Below are 24,970 nucleotides of genomic sequence, written 5' to 3'. Positions count from 1 at the left end.
TGGAAGTCATGCTAAGCTGAAGCTTATTCACAACAGGTAAAATACAAAACACCAATGCTGACTTCACAGTGCAAGCATAGCTAGGCCATTTGAGAAGAAACAATGTGGTATCCCTTCCAGTATATCTTCTATATTCATAATAATTTCAAGCTGGCTCCTAGGTGCCTGGTTACTCCTTAAAACTTAATGTTTTTCCTAGCTGTTAATCAGTTTCTTGAGATGTTCCAAACCAGATATCCCCTTGTCACTGAAAAAGGTAATTCATTTAAATTGAAACTGTTTATATAACAGGATTTTCCCTATCAATTATGGCTTGGGACCCTCTTGATTTACACAATTAAAATAATGCTTTGAAGAGGCTGGACTATAGGAAAGCTGTAAAGCAGCAAACAGGGTACTTCAAGAGGGAGAAATCTCTCTGACATCATCCGCTGTTGTTCTTGAGAAGCTGGGAGAAACAGATAGACTCTTCTGGTCGCCTGTTTAACCTTCAACTATTGTGCTAGGAACTTTACCTGTCAACAAACCACCCAAGTGCCTTGGAATGGTGAGATCCCAGCTCTTGCTCTCTCTCTTTCTTCCTCTTTCTCTCTCTTTTTTTCTTTTTCTTTCTAGGCATAGCTTTCTGAACCTGAACTGTATTAGTTAAGCTTGAACTAGGTTTCCCTATATAATTGAAACACGGTAATATTGTAATAGTTTTTGTTTTCCCCTGTATGTCTATTACTACTAATACCATCATAAATTTCATAAACTTAGCAATAAATACCTTTTATATTCAAACTGGTGGTAACCAGGTGAATTTTTCCTTCTCTACTTCCCCTTCCCTACTTGCTCTGCAGCAATGCTTATTTTAACCTAAGCCAAAGATCTCTGTGAAGCCCAGAAATACTGTGGGGTCCACTCAACAAGAGGCTACCAGTACTAGAACAGTTAGGGCAAAAGATTGGGACATGCTGTGTTTGAGACACATAAGGGGATCAGCTCGTATAGGCTTATTGACCCAGGTTGGCTCACACGTGCCCTAATGAACTGAATGCTGGCCCATGAGGGTGTCAGCTGGACACCCAGCCAGGTTCAGAGGTATTCAGTTCACCTGCGTGCTTGTATCTGACTTCATTTTATTGTTACCTTAATGAATTAATTGTTGCCATATGAGGGTATTAGCCTGTACATGCTGATCCACCTGACCAGGTCAGACATGTCACGTTAATCTGTGTGTATATATTTGACAGATTTGGTGGCTGGAGGAACCCAGCCCCATGGAAACTAAGTCCTGCAAGATAGGTCCACTGGCGGTGAGGACTTGCAAAAGAGAGAGATACATCTCTGTATAGAAACACAAATAACACAAGCAGCACATTGATAGAATTACAAAGACCCTAGAAACATACCCCTAATAAATGAGCACACCTCAAAGTGATGGGCAAATCTGGTAACACCTATACCAACAGCTATAGACCCAAGCCACCTCAAATGGCTAGCAGGGTCCCTCACCCTCCATGCAGTGCCTCCTGCACTGAGCTCCTGGCCTCATGCGGAGGTTGGGGACCTGAGCCAACCAACCAGCACCAAAGATCCTGCTTCATGCACTGGCCTGTTCACTGTGTCTCTGGCTGCACAACTCATGGTTGCAGACCCAAGCCACCTCACGCAGCTCCCAGGGTCCAGACGCCACGTGCCGAGTTGCACAGTGACAGCCTAAACACTGGAGCCATCCTCAGCTCCCTGCCAATATAAGTAAGTCTTCAGGGGCTCTCCTGGGCAACTGCTTCACCCTGTGATGCATCTCTCTCATGCTAGGCACACAGCTCCTTTTATACTCTTCAGGGCTCTGCCCCAAAGTTTTCCAGACCTGACAGTGTTGCAGTCTACAATCAGATCTGAGGGAGCTCGTCTCTCCCTCCCCTCAGGAAAGGGGCATGACTTCAATTCTCTTGCCGCCTCCTGATTGGTGGACAGGCTCCACCAATCAAACAACAGAATCTCAAGCCTGGGACTCAACCCAAGCTCTGAAAGATAAGCCTGCTAGACTTTTTAAGTCAATCTAACCTCCCCCTAACCTCCTTGAATTTCTGTATGTACCCTTAGTGACATTACTGTCAAAAGTCCTTTGCTCTACTCCCTGTTTTGGAAGTACTATGTATTGGACATAGCTGGGGATAAGGCACTGGGTAGGCTGGATCTGTGCTGTAAGGTGATATAAAGAATCTTTTTTTAAGATGCCTGGATAATGGGTCTTGTAGTTAGAGGTCAAGCTGATTGTTAGATTTTGGAAAAGAACTTTTTCCTGGGTCAAACTGGCATGGCCCTTCCTAGTAGTTTCACCTTCAGCTGCAACTGCAAACTGATTTCTCCTGTTTTCAGCCTGAGGTACAAAATTGCTTAGTATCCTGAGGACTGAAAAGCTTTTGCCTAACTGAAGTAACTGAACTCAATATAGATGTATCTAAGTGAAATGTAATGGCCTGTGGTATACAGAAGATTGCACTAGATCAGGGTGACTAACCTGTGGCACACATGCCACAAGTGGCACAGTCAGCTTCTGTGTGTGGCACACGGCAGTTCAGAGAAGGGGTAAGCAGCACAAGGCTGATAGCACTAGGAACAGAAAGCAGAGCAGTAGAGCTGGCATAGGAAGGGGATTCATAGATTCATACACTGTAAGGGTCGAGAAGGGACCTTATAGATCATCGGGTCCCGTTCCCTTGCACTAGGCAGGAAAAGACAACTGGGGTCAAGTAGGTGACTGTCCAGTCTCCTTCTGAAGATTTCCAGGGTAGGTGATTGTACCACTACTGGAGGGAGTTTACTCCACAGTCTGGACACCTTGGCTGTGAAGGAGTTTTTCCTGGAATTGAGCCTGAATTGGCCTTCCAGGAGTTTGTATCCATTGCCCCTGGTATTCCCCAGGGTGTCCTGGTGAACAGCTGTTCACCGAGTTCTTGATGTACTCCCCTGATGTAGCGGTAAGCCACTACCAAGTCCCCTCTCAGCCTTCTCTTCTGTAGGCTGACGAGGCCCAAGTCCCTCAGCCTTTCCTTGTACAGCTTGTCTTGCAAGTCCCTGATCATACAGGTGGCTCTTCTCTGGGCCCTCTCAAGTTCTTCCACGTCCTTTTTGAAGTACGACACCCATAACTGGACACAGTACTCCAGCTGCAGTCTCACCAGTGCAGAGTACTGTGGGAGCATCACTTCCTTAGTTTTGTATGAGATGCACTGGTTAATGCATGCCAGCATGCTGTTTGCCCTGCTGGCCACTGCATCACACTGCTGGTTCATGTTTATACGATGGTTGATCACTACCCGTAGGTCCCTTTTGGCCATGGTGCAAGTCAAATGGTCACCACCAAGCCTCTAGGTATGTTGGGGATTGTTTGCCCCCAAATGGAGCACCTTACACTTCTGAGTGTTGAACTTCATCTGGTTCCAGTCCGCCCAACTTCTGGCATGACCACACTCCCCCATAACATGGTATCATCTGCAAATTTGGCCAGTGAGCTTTTCACCCTCACATCCAAATCATTGATAACGATGTTGAAAAGCACCGGTCCAAGCACAGACCCCTGAGGGACACCACTGGCCACTTCTCACCAGGACAACACAGATCCATTCATGAGAACTCTCTGGGTCTTACCATGCAGCCATTTTTCACCCACTGAACTGTTGAGCAGTTAAGCCTGCAATCTTCCAAATTTTCCACAAGGATATCATGGGCTACTAGATCAAAAGCCTTTTGGGGGTCTATGTCGACCTTCTCTCTTGCATCCAGGAGGCGAGAGACCTGTTCGTACAAGGAGATGAGATTGGTAAGACAAGACCTACCCATGATGAAGCCATGCTGGCTGTCATTCAGAATCTTACCCTCAACAAGTATATCGCACATAGATTCTTTAATGAGTTTTTCCAGGATTTTCCTGACATGGAGGTTGGGCTGATTAGCCTATAGTTGCTCGCGTCCTTTCTCTTCCCCTTCTTGAAGATGGGCACAATGTTGGCCCCTCCTCCAGTCCTCAGAGATCTCCTGTGTGCCACAATTTCTGAAAGAGTTTTGCCAGGGATTCTGCAATAACCTCAGCCAGCTCCTTCAGGACTCTTGGGTGAAGTCTATCTGGTCCTGCTGACTTATAAATTTTTAGCTTTTCTAGCTGGTTTTGCACCAGCTCAGTATCCACAGTGGGAAGGCTATCATTCCCATCATGCCCCCTATGATCCTTAACTTGCTTGTCTTTCCCCTTGGTCTGATGAAATACTGAAGTGTCGCAGAGCACTCAGGTGCCCTGCACCTGAGAGCAGAAATGGCTCGGGAGAGACCCCTAGTGGCAGGAAGGGGGAGGCTCAGCTGCCAGTCACCAGGGCAGCACTGGTGGTGGTTGCTAGGGCAACTGGTGGAGCCAGCTGACAGGAAGGGGCAGGGCTTGGCCTTTCTTAAGCCCAGGTGTGAGGCTAGGAGGGCAGTTCCCCTCTAGCGGCCAAGGAAGGGGGAGCTCGGCCAATGCAGTGAGAGGGGAGAAGCCCGACTGCATCAGCATCCCCTGGTTGCTGCCATGGGTTGGAGTATTTCCTGGTAGGGATTGAATATTGGTTTGGCCAGACGGTTTAGCTTTTTATGTTATAGCCCAGGGGCTTTGTGTTTTTGTGTTCGTTGTTACACTGGAGGACTGGGTAAAGCTATTAGGGGTTGGAGGAGGCCCATAGGGACTCCACGGTAGTGTGGGGATCCTGGCGCCAGAGAGGGCGCAGCATTTGGGGTGCATTGGCCCCAACCCCAGAGCAAAGGGGGGCAGTGAGGAGCCTGGAGAGAGGGCCATGAGAAGCGAGAAGCCCCAGAGCAAGGGGGCAGTGAGAAGCCTCAGAGCAAGAGGAGCTGTGGGGAGTGCCTGAGAGAAGGCAAGGGCCACGTTAGTACCATCTGCGAGGCTTGGGCTGTAGTGTAGGGGAGGAAGAAGGAGCTACAGACAGCGCCCCCTGGCATCGGGGTGTGTAAAGTGGGCAGCCTCCCGCTAATTACAATCAATCAATCAATCAATCAATATCAAGGCGTGGCAAGTGAGTAAGCTGGCGGTTGGCCCATTACAGGAGGGTGGAGTCACCAAGAGAAAGGCTCCAGTAGCAATACTCCTGTCACACAAAGCAAAGTGGGTATTCAAAAGTTCAATTTTTTCCTGACTGTCTGTTACCAGCTGTCCCAAGGTGTTAAGCAGGGGTCTCACTCTTCCATTTGTTTTCCTTCTGCTCCCTACATAACTAAAGAAGGACTTCTTATTGTCCTTGACTCCCTTGGCTAACTTAAACTCAGTCGCCACCTTAGTTTTCCTTTATTTCCCTACAAGTGCTGACCACTGTTGTATAGTCCTCCTTGAGGACTGCTCTTAGCTTCCACTGTCTGTACAGCTTTTTTTTCTTTTTCAAGAGGACCACAATGTCCCTATTGAGCCAGGAGGGCTTCCTAGCCCTTCTGCTACTTTTCCTCTTCATGGGAACAGTTTTATTTTGTGCTTCGAGGATCGTGTCCTTGAGAAACAACCACTCTTCATGCACCCCATTCGCCTTCCATTCCTGGTCCTGCATTGCCTCTCCTACTAATGCCCTGAGACTGTTTTTTAAATCCAGGACTTCAGTCTTGCTAGTTTATTTGTCAACCTTGTGGTGGACAGTGAACCTGATGAGCTTATGGTCACTGTCACCCAGTCTACCCTCATTGTTCAAGCCACACACCAGATCATCTTCCTTGGCCAAGACCAGGTCTAGGAGAGAAGTACCTCTGGTTGGCACTTGCACTTCCTGGGTCAGAAAGTGCTCCTTGATTACAGTTAAGAAGCTACATGACTGATTTGACCTAGCCAAATGCTCCTCCCAATCTATGTCCAGGTAACTGAAGGTGCCCATGACAATCAAGTCCCTTGTACATGCAGCCTCTGACAGTTCTCGAGAGAACTCCAGATCCAGCTCCTTCCCTTTGTTCGGTGGCCTGTAGTAAATGCAGGGTCTCTCTCACCTGCTGCCCCTCTCGCCTGCCCCAAAGCTTGACACAGAGGTTTTCAAGCTGCTTATCTTTGGACCCAATGTCAGCGTCATGCCCTGAGTAGTCACCTTGCGTCTGGCTCTGCGCCACGGTCAGGGTCCCTCCCAAACTCTTCTGCCATGACTTGATGGTTTATATAAGAGGAAGGAGGTTCAGTGGTGTTTTCTTTCCCTCTGGTTCTGGGGATGGAGGTACTCACAGGTACCCTGTGGTGTTCCTCAGGGCTCCGTCTCCCCTATACCCTGTCCACTTGCCAGCTGCTCAGGAATCCTGGTCTTCGTCTTGGTGATCGTGAACCCTTTTGGCAAAATGGGGTGTATTGTTGCCTCTAATGATCTGGTCCGGTACACAGATGAAGATTATGCCAAGGGCTTTGGCCCCTAGCCTCAGGGCCTCCATCGCCAGAGTCCTCCTTGAGAGGAGTGCCTGCTTAAATCTCCTTACAGTTGAGGGGCTGGGAACTGCCCATCTCAGCCTGGTTCCAGCTAAAGCCCCCGCTCTCCTGTGGCGAAGCAGTGCCAGCAGAGCTGGTGTTGCCAGTGCACGGAGCCTCCCTCCGTCCAGCGTGCTTCCAGTCGGCTCCCCCACTGCCAGCTTCCGGTGGGATTTTTTAACTCCCCATAGTGGCGGCTCCAGCTGGCATAATCAGCTGGCTGCCACCCCACCTGGGAAGCAGCTGCTTGAAGAGCCAGTGAAATGCTGGCTCACACGGCTCCTGGCCCCTGCCTGCTCCAGCTGTGAGTTCCCCAGGGCTCAGGTGTCTCCTCTTTCCCTTTCAGGAATGCCGGGGTTTGCCCTCAGCATTTCCATGGCTTGTGGGAGTTTCTCGCTGCCACAGTCAGCCTCCAGAGAGATGTACTACTCCCTCACACAGAGCGCTACCCCTCCACCTGTTCTCCCTGCTTGGTCCCTTTTGTGCAGGGTATAGCCCTCTATGGCTATGGGACTCCAATCATGAGAGGAGTCCCACCATGTCTCCATGATCCCTACCAGGTCATATTGCCCACTAGAGAGCAGGAGGGCTAGCTCCCCCTGCTTGTTACCCATGCTCCGGGCATTGGTATACAGGGAGCTGAGGCCCCCAACTGACACCCTTGATTTCCTGAGGTGCTGTGGAAAAGCCGTTGCGTTAGCATTTTCAGAAACAGTTATCTTAGTGTCCTCCACGTGGGAGCTTTCCTGTGTGCTAATCCTGTGTGCTCCACTTGGAGTTCCCCATCCTGCAGCAAAGTCAGTTTAAAGCCCTGTCCAGTACATCAGCCATCCTGGCTGAGAACAGAAACTTTACCTCTGCACATGAAGTGGATGTCATTTCTTCCCAGGAGTCCTCTCTCCCTGAAGTGCATGCTGTGGTCAAAGAAACCAAAGCCCTTGTGGTAGCACCACTGTCAGAGGTGTCTGTTTACTTCTCCCACATAGTCTTCCTTCTTGGACTGCAATGGCACTTTGAAGAGTACAGGGCTTAATTTGTGGCATGCCTGCCCAAAAGGTTGACCCCCACTGAATTAGATGATCTAATAGTCCCTTCTGGCCTTTACCTCTATGAAAAAAAATGTTTTTACAGCTGCTTAACTTTTCTGCTGCTGTTTTAATTTGGCATTCAAAGGCATACACAAGGATGTCAAATACTGCCAACTTGGTCTAATTCCTGTCTATATTTTTTTCAGTGAGGTCAAATACTTTTCTGCATAACTCTTGCTTTAGTCATTTCCTGTATAGATGTACTATCTCCTGAAGGAAATATTAGTGTTGTTGAGGTACCTAGAGAATGTTCCTGTAACAGCAAAAAGGTGTTTGATGTGACCAAGAGCAAACTGAACAATATGTAATCTATTCCTAAATGGACTGTGTTAGGCTTCTGTGGCATTTGTGGGATTCACTATGTCTCTTGGTCCTGCAAGGCTTCAGGCCTCCCCTCTTATCACTCAAGTAATTTAGAAGCAGACTGGGAAGGATTATGAAGCTGCTCAGCAGATGCCTCTGGAACTCATTACGCTACAAGCTCCACGTCTCATTTAAAAAGGATGAGGAGGAAGATGTCTTTTGTGTCTAAGGGATGACTTCAGAAGCACGTCCGAAAGGTGGTTTTTGTGCTTGGGAATGCTCTGACTAATTGTCTTTGATTTATTCTGAAAGCTTAGAGTAGAACTAAATAAACACACCGTATATTTACAGATGGTTATGCTTCTGCCCATTCCACCTTAGAGTCTTTCCACAAAGAAATAATATAGCTACCACCATCTCATTTTTTTCTGGTGCACACCAGAAAACCAATTCATCTTATTAGCAGGGATCTGGGTTTTCTGTTTCCCATGGAAAATGGAGGCAAATGCAAATTCCCTTCCCCCACCTTTATCTGAGGAAAATGTGGGTTTTTCATTTTAACAGAGAAACCCATGGATTTTGCACATTTTCAAAGAGCATTCTGCAGGCTGGCAGAGTTCCAGCCTGCAAGGGGCTGGGCGGGGAGCAGAAGGAAAGTGGTCAGGCAGAGGACAGCATGTGCATATATATACACATGGCCACCAGGCAGCCTGGACAGCAGCTCCTGCAGGTAAGTAGAGGGGGGGCAGGGCAAGGGGGTGGGAACTGAGACCCCCATAGGAAGGGAGGGAGAGAGTGAGTTTGGAACGGCAGGGCTGGAGCTGGGGATGCTGCCCAGCCAGGAGGTGTGTGGGGCTTGGCGCCTGGGGCCGGAACGTGCAGCTACAGGCCCTGGTGGGGAGCAGGATGGGGCCGCGGGATCTTGTCCAGAGGGTGTGGGAGGGGTGGAGCCAGCTCACCACCACTGCACACAGTCTGGGGGGGTGGGCAGGGGGACCTGTGCCCCCCATATCTATGTGCAGGGCAGGGGTGGGCACAGACTTGTGCCCCTCATTGCTGCCAGGTAGTGTGTGGGTTGCAGTGGCAAGAAGCTTCCTCACACAACTCCACTCCGCTTTGCAGCACCAGGTCACACCCTGTGGGCTGCAGAGACTCTAAGGGAGGGCACCAGGGAGGGGACCCCAAGCTCACACCTACCCCTGTCCCCATCTCCACCCTGCACACAGATCTGCGGGGCATGGGCCACCCTGGGAATGCCCACAACACCAGGGAACCTGCCCCACCCCCTGCCTGAGCCTGCAGCAGACAAGCAGCAGGCAACAAAGTGGGAGAGCCAGGCTCCGTGCTCTACTGGGCTGCAGCAGCAGCTGCTGCCTCCTGCAGGAGGCAGCTGGGGCTGTGTGGGGCAGGGATGCTGCAGACCCAGGTCCCTGTCCCTGTTGCCCTGGTAGCTGGGCCTCCCCTCCAGCAGGGCTGGGGAGAGAAGATGGCTGTGGGTAGGGAGTGAGGGGCAGCAGCAGGGTTGGAGGATAGTGGGGGGAATGAGGGGCATGAGCAGGGCCAGGGAACTGTTGGGGAGAGTGAAAGGTACTAGCAGGGTCAGGGGGCTGTGGCTTGGGAGTGAGGGGCCTGGGCCTGCGTTCTGTGGGCTAAGGGGGCATGGGGAGCTCTGATTTTCCATAATAAAACACCTAAATCAAACACCAAAATTTATAGGTATTTAGAATGTATTTTTTATAGTGATTGAGGCACTGGTAGGCTTCCAAATTGCTTTAAAATTGTAAATATATCAACAAAGCATTGTGTGCAACTGATACCTGTACAGTATAGATAGTGGCCTTTCATTTTAATTGTACATTTGGGCTTTTTAGTCAGAGAATTTGTGATTTTTTTTTTATCAGAGAATTTGAATTTTTTTAATCAGGGAAAACCAGGATCCCTGGTTGTTAGGCATCCACTTCTATTTGTTTAGACTTAAGTGTAACATGTTCTTTGATAGATAGGAGGGAAAATTAATTCAGGTGCTGCAAAGAGGTTACTCAGTTAACTTTTAAGTATTGGGAAGAATTCACCTCTCTAGGAAATGCAAATTACTCCTTATCTTGCTAGGTTGTGCAATGTAAGAAGCAAAGGAAATGGCATAATATTCCCCAGGACCTTCATTTCGTCATCGTGGGAGGCACTCACTGTATTGTTGACCTGAAGCATTAAAAAATCCTGAGTCAGGCCTTCAAGACAAAAGATTAGCTTTAAAGAAAAAGAACTTTAAAACAAATATGGTGGCATAAGAGTGATGTTGTAGCTGTGATTGTCCAGAAATTATGTGAGAGGCAAGGATTTATTACAGTGATATCTTTTATTGAAGCAACTACGTAGTTATGATAAAGTTAGACAAGCTTTTGAATGTAAGACATTTTTCTTCAGGTCTCTGATTATAGGAAGCTGGCACAGCAAATGGCACATGGCATGAGGAGAGGCTGAGAGAAATTCTCAGGTATAGAGGACACACAATTAGCAAAAGAAAAGAAGCTGAGTACTGGGAAATGAAGACCTATCAAAACAGGGAATAGGGGGTGAGATCAGTCCTACCTTTCTTGTGTGGCAAGTATTCAGGAGTTGGATAAATTATAATGGGCCACAAATCCAATATCAGTGTTTAGTCTTTGGTTCTTAGTGTCCAGCCAGCTTATAAATTTTTGTTCCTAAAGTCACCTTGTAAAGGTGTTTGGTGGATTTTCTTTTGGCGTAAGGATAGTGAGGTCAGAGACACAGTGGCTGTTCTGTGAGAAACATGTTCTTAATGGAGAATGTACATCTCCAGCCTTTATATTTTTCTGTGAGGATTCATTCTGGTGCATAGTTGCTGTTTGGTTTCATCCACGCTGTTGCCATAAGGGCGCTTGGTGTACTGCATTGGGTATACTCCATTTTGGGAAAGGCATGTGTAGGATCCATGGTTCTCTCTGTAGCCCCGGTACACCTGAGATGCGTGCCCTGTCCTCCAATGACTGGCGGTGGTCAGGAAGGGGGCTGAGGAAAGGGTCAGCTACTAGAGCGGCTTCCTCCCCTCTCTACAGAGCTAGGCCAAAACCAAATACTTAACTATGTACAATTTATTACAAGAATAAATACAGATGCTTAATATAAAACATAGAATATTTACAAGGCTTAACATATAATACTATATATAATATTACATAACTCATATATAAATACCAAATATGAACCAAATAACTTACAACCTATACAACACAATTAACACATAGGGATATTAACCTATATAACCCAAGTGACTTAACCATAATATTTCTTTAAACATTCACAAATAACAATACCAATATACACACTGAGATATTAAAACACATAAACCATATAACCCCCCTTAAAGAATACCCCTAGCTATATAGCCTTTAACACAACAACCTCAAAATAGGGAATGCACTCAGCACCTCCCCAAGGGGTTTCCCTGCAGCCCCTCCACTTTAAGGCCCTGGGGGTGGAGATGGCAGACTCTCCTCACCCATGTCAGCCAGCCCCAGGGGGCCCACTTCCCCAATAACTCACGCTTCTTCTCTGGAGAAGTCAAGGCTCATCCCCTGGTTACCAATCCAGCAAGGAAAAGGGCGGGGTATTGCTTCCTTTGTGCTTCCTCCTGATTGGTAGGTGGGCTCCACCAATCAAACAGCAGACCCTTGATCCTGGGACTCAACCTAAGCTCCAAAAAGGTAAGCCTGCTGCATCTCTATTTGCTCCATGCGCTCTGAGCCTTTTGTGGTATAGTGCTATGGAGTGGTAGTTCAGAGTGGGAGGCTGAAGCCAGGCAGAGCACACTTGCACCTGACAGACCGGTTAAAGCAGGGAGCAGGGTGTGAAGCCAAACACGGAGGGGGATGGAGGCAGGAGAACTACAGGAGAAACTGATGTGCTTCCTTGGTAGAGGAAATGGCTGCAGTGCAGAGGGGCTGAGCCCTGGGGCAAGCAGGGGTGTGTGGAAGGAGAGGAAGGAAGAGCCACTGCTCAGATTTGCATGATGCTTTCATGGATTCATCCTCATGATCCTACTCTGCAATACTCTGTGGTTGTCACCCCGTATGGTACCTTCACCCTGTGAACCTGGCATGCTTCAAAGTGGTTTGTGACTGACTCCAAAATCTCCATATGAGTCAGGTCCATATCATTCTTCGTGCATTAGTGGTGGAAAACAGGAAGTTCCACACTAGGCCAGGCCAGTGGTCCATCTAGCTCAGTGGTGCTCAACCCTGATGAGGAAAGTGGGCATGACCTGACCCTCACTGGTGTGGGGAGAGGCAGAGCATGGCCTGGCTCCTACCTGGCCCTATGCGGGGTGGGTAAGACAGGAATTTGGAAGCAAGGGATGGCGGTGGTATTGCTACTGCTCCCCAACCACCACATTTCGCAACCCATGAGGCGTTCCATGGGCCAGATGCGATGACTCCGCCAGCTGCATCTGGCTCAGGGGTTGGAAGCTGCACACCCCTACTCTAGTCCAATATCATGCATCTGATAGTGCCATGTAGTGGGTGCTTGAAAGGGAGAACATATGAGGGGGGAATGTCTAGTGTCCCCTCTCCCTGTCATGACCTGTGTGGCATGGGCCTGTTTGACCTAGGAGATTAACATGGGCCTGGTGCCCACAGAGCAACTGTTACTGCTCCCCCCCCACCCCCAGTAACTGCAGACGGCTATAGGGTATGCCTCAGTTGATTTTGGGGGAGGGGGTGCAATGCCAGCCCTGGCAGGTGTGCAAAGGGGACTGCCAAGACCACCTGAGGTTTCCAGAAGGAGCTTCTGGCATGCCCAGCACTCTGCCTCTGGTAAGCTCCCTGTTTCTGGCAACAGAAAAAAAAGTTCTATTATTTTTCTGGAACCAAAAAAAGTGTGCAGTGGCGAGGAGGGGGAACAAGAGTGAGCATTTGCCAGGGCTGAAGCTAGGCTAGCCCAACACAAGAACACAATGGCTGGGCACCGGGGAACACCAGCACAGCACCTCTCCCAGTGAGGCAGGTGACCCCAGCTTTGGAAAAGGACTCCGGTGTTGGGGGGGGGGGTGTGTGTGTGTGTGTGTGTGTGTAGGTGTGAGGGAGGGGGGTTGTGAAAGGGTAGGGGAGGGGTGTGTGTATATGTGGAGGGGTAGGGGAGGGGGCTGTGTGTGTGGAGGGGGGGGTGTATATGTGGAGGGGGAGGGGAGGGGTGTGTGTATGTGGAGGGGTGGGGGAGGGGTGGAGAAAGTGTATGGTGGGTGGAGATGCGGGGCGGGGCTGTCAAGGAGGCCACGCCCCTGCAGGGGGAGGGAGAGGGGGCGGTGCGTGCCCCGCAGCGGGCGGGGGCGGGGCCCGGTGTCAGGGAAAGTGCTGAGTCACGGCGTGACGCGCTACAGCCCGCCCCAGTCACGTGCCGCCGCCGGGAAAGAGCCGGGTTCCTGCCGCTGCCGCGCGCACTCCCGCTCCGGGCCGCCGAGCGCAGCGCGACCCCTTGGCCCCGGCGGTAGCGGCTCGGCTCGGCTCGGCTCGGCTCGGCGCGGCATGGGGCTGCTGTCGCAGGGCTCCCCGCTGAGCTGGGAGGAGACGCGGCGGCACGCGGCGCACGTGCGCTCTCACGGCATCCTCCAGTTTCTGCACATCTACCGCGCGCTGCGCGACCGCCACAAGGACGTGCTCAAGTGGGGCGACGAGGTGAGCGCCCGGCCTGACCCGGCCCGGGTGTGGGGGGGGAGCACCGCCGCGCGGCTGCACTTGCCGCCGGGTCCTGCCGGCTGTTGCCTGCCGTCGCCGCCAGGCTGGGGCCAGTGGGGTGCGGGTGTCTGGCTCGGGGCCGCCGGCACGAGGCTGGCGGGGGCGGAGGGTGGCTCCGGCGCCGTGCGGCTCGGCGGTGGGGTCCTGTAGCTGCCCAAGTCCACCATGCAACACCGGGCCCAAATCTGCAGGTTTCCTTTTCCATGTAGTACAACTGTGTCCAGCTCCTCCATATCCACCGCTCAGGTGAAGGGTGTCAGGTTGGTCCATGGGCCCCCAGATCCACCTGCCTGGGCTAGTCCAGGGCACCAGCCTTAGCAATGGACCCAAGGACCCAAGGTGCAGCCGCAGGGATGGATTATGGGGTGCTGCAGGCTGGATCTGGCCTGCAGGCCAATGTTTGACGGCCCCTGATTTCATGTTTCAAGACAGAGTTGGCTGGGTTGCAGTCTATGAGCCAGGCTACTGACAGCGTGGGTAGGCAACCATGGCTAATCTGTCCACAAAAGATGAGGAAGAGCCTTTAGGTCATGGCTTGAGCTGCGCTGCTGATACTGGCTTTCTTAGCCTAAACTGTGTTTATGGTTCTAGCATTTCTCCAAGTGAAATAGCTCCATCAGGCTGGGAGATCCAGTTGGGAAATGAGCAGTATCTGGATTCGTCCATTGGACCTCATACTGTTTTGCTAGACCTCTGTGAGTACGTTTGTACAGTGCACAGCAGTGCCATGCGAGACATGTGGCCACTAGATTGAGGTAGGCTCCACCCGCTTAGTGGACACTGTCTCCTGAACTAGAAGCAGTGTGATGCTAATGTGATCCTACTGCAAGCATGCCAGTGAACTGGGGTCTCAGCATGGCACTGCCTGTACTGGATATACCAGGCTTGCAGTTGCACATGTTGTGCCAGCCTTTTTCTTCCAAGAATAGTGACCACAAGTGCATCCCACCTGTGATAGTGCCTCAGGATGAGAGAACTTAATTGTGACCATAAGTGCTTATAAGAGCTTATGGAAGAAGGACATCCTTGTCCTCCCTGAAGGGTCTTTCACAGACCTGGGGTTCTGGAGGGTGGTCTTGATTCAGCTCAACTGCCAGGCCCCCATACTGTAATCTGAACAGGTGCTGGAGATGCTGGGTTGTGCCTCCACAAGATGCTGCCTTCTGTGTATCCAGCATGTGAAGAGAGTGAAGGAGAAGCCAGATCACTTGTATTTAGGTGGTTTGCAGGTTGTTGAGTGAGGGATTAGCTCTACAGCCAGGCATTGCATTACATACTGACTAGGGCAGGGGTCAGCAACCCCCAGCACGCGTGCTGAGCATGGCACGCAAGGTCATCTTGCTCAGCACACTCCCACCAGCCCGGGCTTTAAGCAGCTGATGCCAGCCACGGAGCCCAGGCTGGTCCCAGTAGGCAGCTGGGAGGCTGCAAGCCCCGCTGCCAGCAGACCAGGCTCTGAGCCATCTGCAGCCACGAGGCTGCAAATGGCTGCTCCAGGTCCGGCATGTCGGCACTCCGGCACCTTCCAAGGTAGGCATTCCGGCCAAAAAACATCTACCCCTGGACTAGGGTCTTACTAATTTTGTCTTACCCTAGCTGGCAGAGGTTATAGCAGAAGATGCAGCAGTGGAAAGGAAAGAGGATAAGAGGAGACTGATGATAAAGGAAGCGAGGAAGTTAATTTAGAATGATTTGCTGTTCGCTGTGGCTTTCAGTACAAGGGAAACCACCAGCTGGAGCACAGTAGTGGTCCAGCACAGCAGATCAGAGAAGCAACACCCTTTGAAATAAAAGCAGTAGCTATCAGATAGAGCACCTCATGGGTCCCATTTAGTTGTTTGCTGTGGCAGTATGCAACTCCTGGCTGGTTTGCAATGTCCAGAAAAGCTCAAAGTGATTTACAGTAACAGGCAGAATAACAAAATCTTAGAAAATTGATGCAGAAGGGGCATGAAGTCATCAAATACACTCCTCCCCTCCCCACCTCCAACAGCCCAAAGCAGGCCCACCCACGAATCTGGGTTCTGCTGTCTTACTGTAGACAGACTAAGGCTATGCTTACACATTTATCACTCAGTGCTGTTAATTAACCTGCCCACGGTGCCATGTAAATGCAACTGTGGTACTTCTGGTTCAAAAGGTAACCAAGGCAGAACAGCATACAGGCAGTCCTCAAATTTATGGTTTTCAGAAACCAATTTCGTTATGTCTTAAGTCGAAACGTTGTAACTCAGAACCAATTTTCCCATAGGAAACAATGTTATAAATGGGGGGTTGGTTCCTGAGCCAAGGCCTGATATCCTATTTTCACCCAATATAACCCAGAATTTTGTACAGTACTCAATCAGTTATCTAAAATAAATGTAGCTATATTACCTGTATATATGTATTTATATTGTAAATATACCACATCTGGGTGGTCACAAGTCCCTCCCTCAACCTCCTCTATTCCCTCCTAGACCAGCGGCAGCAGCCGCTGGACAGGCTGCAGCGTCTGCAGCCGTCCAACTCAGCCCCGGCACTACCTGTCTCACTCCAGTACAAGCAGCTGGATGAGCTGTGGTTTCTCCTGTGGCCTCCTGGCGCAGCCCTGGAACTGCCTGCCTCATCCCGGTGAGGACAGCCAGGGGAGCAGCTGGACAAGCTGCGTCTTGAGCTGTGGCTTCTCCCGCGGTTGTGCCATGCAGCCCTGGCACTGCCTGCCTTGCCCTAGTGCAGCCAGCGGAGCAGCTGAACAAGCTGTGGCTTCTGCCACCCAGAGCCCTTGCTCCTAGAACCCGATGCAGCCCCAGCTGGGCAGCATTTGCCCCACACACCCCCTCCGCAGGGGCCCTTCCCTCTTTCCTTCCACCAGCAGACCTGTATCCAGCATTCAGTGTTGTCAATTTGAAACCTGTGTCGGAACTTCAAAACCCAGGTGTCAATTTACAAACATTGTAACTGTGGTTCATCCGAACCCGAACGAACCATTGTAAGTCGAGGACTGCCTATACTGTTCTACAGTGTACAGCTGCTTACCATGAAAAGTTTTCTCTGTAGGCCTGCCCTAATTGTTTCATGTTCTCAAGCATCCAGAACTAAAGCTGTGGGAGTCTGTCAAACTTGTTCTAAGGAACTGAGACCTGAGCTAGGAGTGAGCAGTGTCTGAGTCTTCAGAGAAATGCAGATGTGAGCAACTCATTTTCCTTTTTGGTAATACTGAATAATAACATTGTCTCACGTATTGGCAGACTTGGAAGCGTATTGTGTTAGTTTATGCCTTGCAAAGACCAGATTTATATAACTGCACTTACCTTTGTGCTGCAGGTAGGAGTTGCCTCAAAGCAATCAGAAAGATGATATTAGTTGCACGGAATAATCATTTCAATGCAGTTGCAATGCATTGTATTTGTACCTACTGCTCTGGTTGCCAGGATCAAGATATTTTAGGGTATCTGTTTCTATTTGAATGGCCCTTACAGTGTTGGAATTGTCAGATGTTAGTTGTCGCATGTGCTTTTTGAAAATGTAGCTCGTGCTTCACAGACTAAGCTGGCTTCCATAATTTTCTGTACTGACATTGAGACTGACTACTAGAAAACACAACAAACTTAAGTTTAAGCAGAGGAATCTAAAATATACAAAAGGATGGTGATAATAGCGGGATGTGATATAGCATCTCTGCAACTTGAATGAATGAACCCATTCTAAAACTTTCAGAGAGCTCTTCTGGACTTAGACCTTGTATACTAATTTGGGGCCCAGAGAAGATTTTTAGCAACCTGATTATAAAGCCCTGGTGAAACAGCTCTCATTTAACTGTAATGATGCAACTTACTCTGGACTCCTTTAAGAGTCAGTTGGACATTTATCTTGCTGGGATCCTGTGATCCCAGCTGACTTGCTGCCCTTGGGGCAGGGGGCTGGACTCGATCTTCTGAGGTCCCTTCCAGCCCTAATGTCTATGAAATTTATGAAACTTGGGGAGGTAGCAAAATAAACTGACAATCATAAAATGCTCTTGAAAATAAAAATTAAAAAGATACCTCAAATTTTTTTTTTTTTTAAAAGAGGGGTGCCTGCCTCTGACACGCTTGCCTTGCCAGCTGTATAGCCAGAACAGTGAGGGTAGGTAGGCAACATGGGCCCTACCTACAGATGTAGCCTGTCCATTCTTGTCCACAATCAGATACTAACATTTTGAAGATTCCTTTTCCCTGTGCCTCTCAAATCCCCATGTAAAAAGGAAAGTCATTGTGGGTAACTGCCCCTTTGCCATATCCCTGATATGTCATGGCAGAAGTGCTCCCATTCATATAGACCCAACCCAGAAATACAATAGTGAAGTTATTCTGGAGGTCTGCCCCCACTCCTGCCACTTCCAGCTGCTTTTGAGGCCTTGGTGTCTGACATGTCTGTGAGCAGCTCTTGGGATGACCTGGAGCAGCTTCTACAGTAAAACTTGACACCAGTTGAGCTAGTAACATACTGATATCCTGCTTATCCTGATGACCTTGTTGTTTCCTTGTGCTTTCCCCTTCTTCCCATCCTCCCACCCCGGTATACAATGTCTGTTTCTTGCCTTTTGTCTTATATTGTAAGATCTTTGGGGCAAGGATCAGTTTTTTGTTCTGTTCGTTCAGTAGCTTGTGCAGTAAGTTTCGGGTCCATGATTAATGCGGTGTATTACAAACAAATAATTACTGGCGGTTGGCAGATATTAGCAAAACAGGGAAGTAAGACTGAGCATGTTTTCCGTGCTTCAGTTGTTTTCTGGAAAGACCTCTCTAATGCAATAGTTTGTTATCAATGCCCTGTGTTGCTCCCTGCATTGTCTAGCAGAGTTTCTTTTTTTTTAATTTCGCTTTGCAGCTGAATGTGGACATACAGCTCAGAAGAATGGAGCGGCTGGGCTTCTAGCTCTTGGTTTAGATCCATTGATTTGTGCTTTGGGCAGTGGGGTCCACGAAGTGGAAAAACTTCATGTGTGCATTAAGCTATTTTATTTTCAAGTTTGACTGCAGTATGCTGTGCTGTGCTGCAGGAGAATGTTTGCAGTTCTGCAGTCTTTGTAGAAATGATACCAATTAGAATGACAAGCAGGTACCCATGGAAAGGAAACGAAGTAGCAACAATGGAAGAAGAAGACAGTGCTCCTTCTTGCCCATGTAAAAGATGTGGAAATAAGGTGATTTTGACATGAAGGTAAGCTGCAGACTGAGTAAACAGACATTGTTACATGTGAAGATATCTGGGAATGAACTAGCAGTGTAACTTGCAATTTCTAGTCTGTCGTTGCTGTTTTGCAATATTAGACATAATGATGTTTTTTTTTTTTCTGAATGTAAATGTAACTACTGTTTTGGGGCATAAGATACAATGAATGGATTCAGGTTTTTAAGGGTTCATTTTCTGTATAAAAGCAAGCTAGATGATTTTTCAGGATTTGAAAATCTGTGTGTTAGCCAAAGCAACAAAAATGTGGCACTATGCTAATTTACGACATGAATAAGATTGTTGTATACCAGTTGTACACTATATTTACTTTACAATTCTATTTAGAACATAAAAAGTTGTATGCTCTGCCCTGCGTTCCCCTCCTGACTTCATCTTTTCTCAAGGGTGTGTATTTCCTGGAGTCTTTTATTCTCTGAAGTCTTCATCTCCTTGCACTGTCTTATGCCTACCAGTCTGTCATAGTTTTATAGTTTGTAGGGTCGGAAGGGACCTGAGTAGATCATCTAGACCCCCTGCCATGGCAGGAAAGAGTACTGGGGCCAAATGACCCCAGCAAGGTGTACATCTAGCCTCCTCTTCAAGACCCCCAGGGTAGGAGCCAGCACCACTTCTCTTGGAAGTTGGTTCCAGATCCTAGCTGCCCTGACCGTGAAGTAGCGCCTCCTGATATCTAACCTAAACCTACCCTCTGCCAGCTTGTGACCGTTATTCCTGGTCACTCCTGGTAGTGCTCGGGGGAACAGGGACTTCCCCAGTGCCTGCTGATTTTCCACCCCCCCGGCAACTAGTTTGTAACAGGCCACAAGATCCCCCCCCCCACCTTCTCTTGTGGAGGCTGAACAGGTTCAGGTCCCGTAGCATCTCCTCATAGGGCCTGCCCTGCTGCCCCCTGATCATGCGAGTGGCCCTCCTCTGGACCCTCTCCATGTTGTCCACATCCCTCTTGAAGTGTGGCACCCAGAACTGGATGCAGTACTGCAGCTGCGGCCTGATCAGTGCTGCATAGAGGGGGAGGATCACCTCCTTGGACCTGCCTGAGATGCATCTGTGGATGCATGACAAGATGTGGTTGGCCTTCCTGACTGCCTCCCCACACTGCCAATCCATGTTTATCTTGGAGTCAATGATGACTCCAAGATCCTTTTCCACCTCTGTACTGACAAGAATGGAGTTCCCCAACCTGTAGGTATGGTGCTGGTTGTTCTTCCCCAGGTGCATCACTTTGCACTTGTTGGTGTTGAATCCCATCCTATTCTCATCCGCCCACTCCTGTAACCTGTGTAGGTCTGATTGCAGCCTATTCCTCCCTTCTAGCATGCCCACATCGCCCCACATCTTAGTGTCATCAGCAAATTGAACAGGCTGCTTTTTACCCCCTTGTCCAAGTCACTGATGAAAATGTTGAACAGCGTGGGCCCGAGAACTGAGCCCTGCGGAACCCCACTGCCCATGTCCTTCCAGGTCAAAAATGACCCATCCACCACCACTCTCTGGGTGCGGCCCTCCAGCCAGTTGGTGACCCAATTGACTGTGTGGGTATTGACACCACAGTCCCCCAGTTTCTTAATGAGAACAGGGTGAGAGACGGTGTTGAAGGCCTTTGGAAAGTCCAGGAAGACTATGTCCACTGCTACCCCTGTATCTACTGATTTGGTGATCTGATCATAGAAAGCCACCAGGTTGGTCTGACAGGACCTGCCACTAATGTTGTATAAATGGCTTGAAACAATGATCAGCCACCTAATTAATAACTAAAATGGAGAACAAAAATGAGGATGCCTGTTGTTCAGCAGTAGCTATCAGGGCGAGAAATGCTTCATTTCTTCTCAGGTTCGGTGAAAAAGAACAATGTGTAGGTCTTTTAAATGTAGTCCCTGGAATCTCTTTAGAGGTGTGGTCCCTGGTTAGTAGTTGTCTGATAAATATGAAGCCTTTTCTAATCACCTTTTTCCTGGTGGAAGAGAGGCATGATTATGGTTTGGATGGTGGTGAAACTTATTAACCTTCTGTCACCCTTTGTATCGTGAATGGTCCTCAGAAATTGAGTCTGCTGCTGTTTACAGCTTTTTCCCAGCAGAAGCAGGGTGAAAGCGATGTGGTCCTTTACGGGTGCATTAGTGCTCACAGGATGCTCAACTAGTAAATTAACTCCGGTGGGTTTTTTTCTGTAGAACTACAGTTTTCTTGCACATTGCTCGATTAAGACTTTTGTTGGATGTGTAGTAGTGATCCTAAACCAGAAATCTAACAATGTTAGATTTCATAAGCATGACAGATACTATGCTATAATGCAGATGAATGCTATTTGCCCACCTGAAAACTGACATCCATTTTGGTCCCCTCTGAAAATGGAAATAAAGTGTCAGGATACAGTTAAAGTGAATAAAAGGAGATGTTACCATATGAGGAAAAGTTAGGTTGTGAATATTTAAAGAGGAGTTAAAATTGGTGGATATGATGATGTAAACATAAAGGGCAAATTAAATACTTCAATTCACTTTTTTTTTTTTTCCTTACAACAGGTAAAGGAATGGCCAGTGAAACTGGAAGTCAGCAAACTTAATTGTTTTTAACAGCACAGTTATACTGTGGCCAAAAACTTAACAGGATTCAAAAAGTGTTTGCTGCCTGAAAAATAAGCAGCCAGTTGCATTTCCCCATCATTTACATAGGCAGTAGCACTGTCTTCTTGCGCCATTGTCACAGTTTAGTTCCCTTTCCATGGTTACCTCCTACTCATTTTCCTTGTGTAATAACAACAGGGATTTTTTTACATATATAAACTGTCATGCATCAGGGCACGAACAAGCCTCTGCAGAGGTTTGCGGGGGGGGGAAATCCATTATATAGGTACATTCGTAATGGCCTATTTTGAGTTTTTGTGAATTTTGAAGCATCCACTGCTTTGGTAGTTTGGTATTGCATAAAAATCTTTAAAACTTTAGCTAACTTAAAATAGAAGTGTGTCATAGTTGCTTTACTGATACTAATAAAATGAGATGATATATATATTGGATTAAGATGTTTTAACAAGTCCACACCCTCTCCTCCTCAACCATACACACGCTCTCCCACTTTTTTGCATCTTCTGCAATGTGGGTAATGAAAGTGAATGAACTCTCATTATTGATTTCTACTAGGTACAGCACTGCTTTGGTTAGATGCACAGCACTGCTTTGATTTCATACACTGCAGAGGAATGCTTTGTTTTAAAGCTTTTCATGTTATCTTATTTTCTAGAAATGTTTATTTTGGACTGACCCTTATAAAATTTGTATTTACAGATTCTAAATGTTGTTTCATATGAAAGTTGTCTGTCCCTTTTAGAGACTCTACAAAGCAAGATGCATTTTAAAAATGCTTCAGTGCAAAAATTAGTATATAGTAGTGGCCCCCTGCCAAATACAACATGACTGGCTGCATTTGAATGGTGGTTGTTGTAATCACTATACTTGCCTGATGCCATGTGAGAAAAGTAGTACTTGTGAGTGATTTAGATTTATTGTTGCATGACTACTTGCTCATGCTTTATCTCTGAGCTCTTTTTGACTGAACACAAGTTGGACAGTAGATTATTCATACACAAATAAATGATTTAGCTGCCTTTCATAGGACAAATTTTTGAAGGTGTGGTGTTAACATGTTAATTGACCCCTGTAAACTCCAGGGTCTGTACAAAACACCTAAAATGAATTGGCTAATTCTTTATTATCTGGACAAGATGCACATCCGTATGCAACTCTCTCTTTCTCTTTCTCTTCGTGAAATGTCCAAGCCTGGAACCCCTGTTTTCTCTCTCATTTTTCTCATAAAAAATAAGTAAGAGTGAAATATGCACTTAAAACCACTAGGCTGCAGAATCCATACAGTCTCCTTCACTAGGGACAGAAATTACACATACATTGGTGTAAGTGATCAGAAACTGGTTCAGATCTGTAACACAACAGAAGTTCAGTGCACATAAGCTGCTTTCAGAATGACTGAAATCAGTTTAAGATAAACTGGTTTAAGATGAGATGAATGGCAAGTGTATGATAAATGGCCAAAACCTGGATGGATGGTAGTATCAGACTTAATTGATTTAGGTTAAATTGGTTTACTGAACTTCTGTCCCAGATCCTCTCCAAATTCAATTTAACTCGCAGTCCCCAGCATCCCAGAATACTTTGCAGGGTGGGCAGGCTAGCCTTGGCCCAAGCTGTCTGCTCTAGCTGAGCAGAGAGGCATGTTCTAGCACCCCTCAGCTTCTGGCCTGAGTCACTGCAGGCACACGATCACATTTCCAGAATCAAAAGTGAATGTCTCTTCACGTGCTTATTGGTTAAATCTGTGCAGTTTAAGCTAATCTGCAAACATTGAACCAGTTCAGCCTCGGGCTTTTTGACTGTCTGTACTTAACCCTTGTCTTTGCCATCAGTTCCTGTGATCTGGCCTTAGAGCTTGTCTTTGCTACAGATGGTTCTCAAATCTTTCTTGGGGAACAGAAAGGAGTCCAGTGTTTCATATCAACCTCCTCAAGCTAAAGGAAGACAGAAGTAACTTCCCATTTCTTCTCCTTCTCCCATTTGGAGCTGCTCAGCTTCTTAGAGAATGGAAGGATTCTACTATTCTGCCCCTTCCATTGCCTTTTATACTTTGGGTTCTCTTCCTCTGTGCCTGTTGCTGTTTTGGAAAACTATTTACACTGCAGCCTCCAGGCTAATCTAAGTCTTCACTGAAATTGACTAGGATCGTATTAATTTCATCCTACCCTAGCTGGCAGAGGTTATAGTAGAAGATGCAGCAGTGGAAAGGAAAGAGGATAAGAGGAGGAAAACGATGATGCAAGACTAGAGGAAGTTCCTTTTGGAATGATTCACTTTTGGATGAGTTATTTCTTCAATCCTTCAAGGTTAGGAACTTCCTTTTTAAGAGGTTTTTTTTTAGCAGAAGTAGACATGGGTCCTTGTACCAGATACATTAATTTATCAAATGCACAGATTTCAGTAAAAGGTGCTGTGATCATCCAATATTGGGTTTCCACTGGTAGGAAAATATCTTGTTCACCATCACCCACTTCATTATGACTGTGAAAGTTGAATTCAGTATTGAAGCAAGAACAAGTCTTTATTTAGAAAAGGGAAGCAAAGTTATGATTCTGGTTTTGACCGGCTTTATAGCTGACTTTTCTCTTGTGTCTCAGGGATTCTTTATATCTGGGCATAGTTCTCATGGTCATTTGTCACAAGGACTTTATTTCCTTTGCTTGTCACTGTTAAATAACTGTATTTGGTGAAAAAGCTGGGTGGTGAAAATAAATGTGGACAAGCCTTTTCTCCACTCTGAGCTGAGGGCTACTTCCAGGCCAGCCACCTGGCCTGGAAATGTTTACATTTACATACCAGGATCTATTCCTCCATTGGTTCACAAACAGGTGTGGAGTAAAAAAAATATAAGTGTACAAACTAATACCTGCACAGAATGAATGACACAGCTTTTCTTTCTTAAATCTGACCATTCATAACTAAAAGTCTCTGCCCAATGTTTGTTTTATGTAGTAAACATGACTCGTGTTCTGTAGGCTTGCTTTTCTGTATTTGTGGTTCAATGGTCAGAGAAAGGAGTTCTTTGTTTTATATTGTGGCCCATTTTTTCTTTAGCTGCATACAAATGACTTTAATCTCTAGGTTTAGATTTCAGTAACCTGCTTCCTGGTTCATGGTATTAGCTGCACAGGACTTCCTCTCATCATGTAGTACCACATGCAAAAAGAACAAAAATAGCCAGTCCTGGTGTGAGTTGGAGGGGGAACGTTTAGGAACGCTTGTCACTAATTTTGTTTTTACTAGCTAGTGCAAGCTGCTGCATTCTCTTCGTGTTTCTCTACAGTCAGCTCTAACATGGCATAAACTGTAGGAACGAAAGTAGCAGAATCGTTTTCTATTTTTGCAGTTGTAGAGTGGCATCATGCTTTGTCATGCTCTTTTTCCCCTTAATGCTTGGCTTGTAGAAGTTTTGCTTAGTTATATTCACATACATTGGAGAACATAAGATATTTATTATATTAGAATGGCAAATTTTGATTCAGCTGCTAGAACAAAATTATGCATGTTTGGATATCTGCTTAAACTTGAGTGTCAATATTATCCTGAGTCAGTCTTCATCTTGAC

General features: G+C 47.4%; 1 protein-coding gene across 1 annotated transcript in view; it reads left to right on the top strand.

Annotated features, from left to right (window-relative positions):
* The first annotated feature begins 13,253 nt into the window (after positions 1 to 13,253).
* GCLC (glutamate-cysteine ligase catalytic subunit) overlaps positions 13,254 to 24,970 on the top strand; it is a 58,005-nt gene continuing 46,288 nt past the window's right edge. The window contains exon 1 of the mRNA XM_090033807.1: positions 13,254 to 13,544. Coding sequence (XP_089889933.1) covers positions 13,395 to 13,544 — 150 coding nt within the window. The 5' untranslated portion in view covers positions 13,254 to 13,394. The remainder of the gene's footprint in view (positions 13,545 to 24,970) is intronic.

This window comes from Crocodylus siamensis, chromosome 1 (genome assembly GCF_052110815.1).
Source record: "Crocodylus siamensis isolate JL-2025a chromosome 1, ASM5211081v1, whole genome shotgun sequence".
Taxonomy (NCBI): domain Eukaryota; kingdom Metazoa; phylum Chordata; order Crocodylia; family Crocodylidae; genus Crocodylus; species Crocodylus siamensis.
Note: the sequence above shows the minus strand (reverse complement) of the source record. Positions and strands in the feature narration are given on the sequence as shown.